The 279-nt window shown below is 47.3% G+C and overlaps 1 protein-coding gene across 1 annotated transcript in view; it reads left to right on the forward strand.

The window, feature by feature from the left end:
• The first annotated feature begins 149 nt into the window (after positions 1–149).
• LOC119587486 overlaps positions 150–279 on the forward strand; it is a 1,441-nt gene continuing 1,311 nt past the window's right edge. Inside the window, exon 1 of the mRNA XM_037936213.1 lies at positions 150–173. Coding sequence (XP_037792141.1) covers positions 162–173 — 12 coding nt within the window. The 5' untranslated portion in view covers positions 150–161. The remainder of the gene's footprint in view (positions 174–279) is intronic.

Here is a 279-nt window from a genome sequence, read left to right on the forward strand (position 1 = left end):
CAGCGGCCAGACAAACAGGAAAAAGAACCGAGGGAACGTAGACCACGTTAGGAGTTCGGTGCGGAGGCTGTAGTGATCCTCGTTTCATGGGTGAGAGGGAAAGGATATATAAATGACGAGGCATACAGGAAAGGCACTCACATCACCAGGTCTGCGTCAACATGAAGTGCCTGGTGAGTCTTGCCACTGGAACGGCTGTGATGTGGTTAAAGGACTTTGCACGTATGCATGTATACAGTAAAAACTTCGAATAGCGTCTTTCATATGTAAGACAACAAA

Source organism: Penaeus monodon, chromosome 22, assembly GCF_015228065.2.
Source record: "Penaeus monodon isolate SGIC_2016 chromosome 22, NSTDA_Pmon_1, whole genome shotgun sequence".
Lineage (NCBI taxonomy): Eukaryota > Metazoa > Arthropoda > Malacostraca > Decapoda > Penaeidae > Penaeus > Penaeus monodon.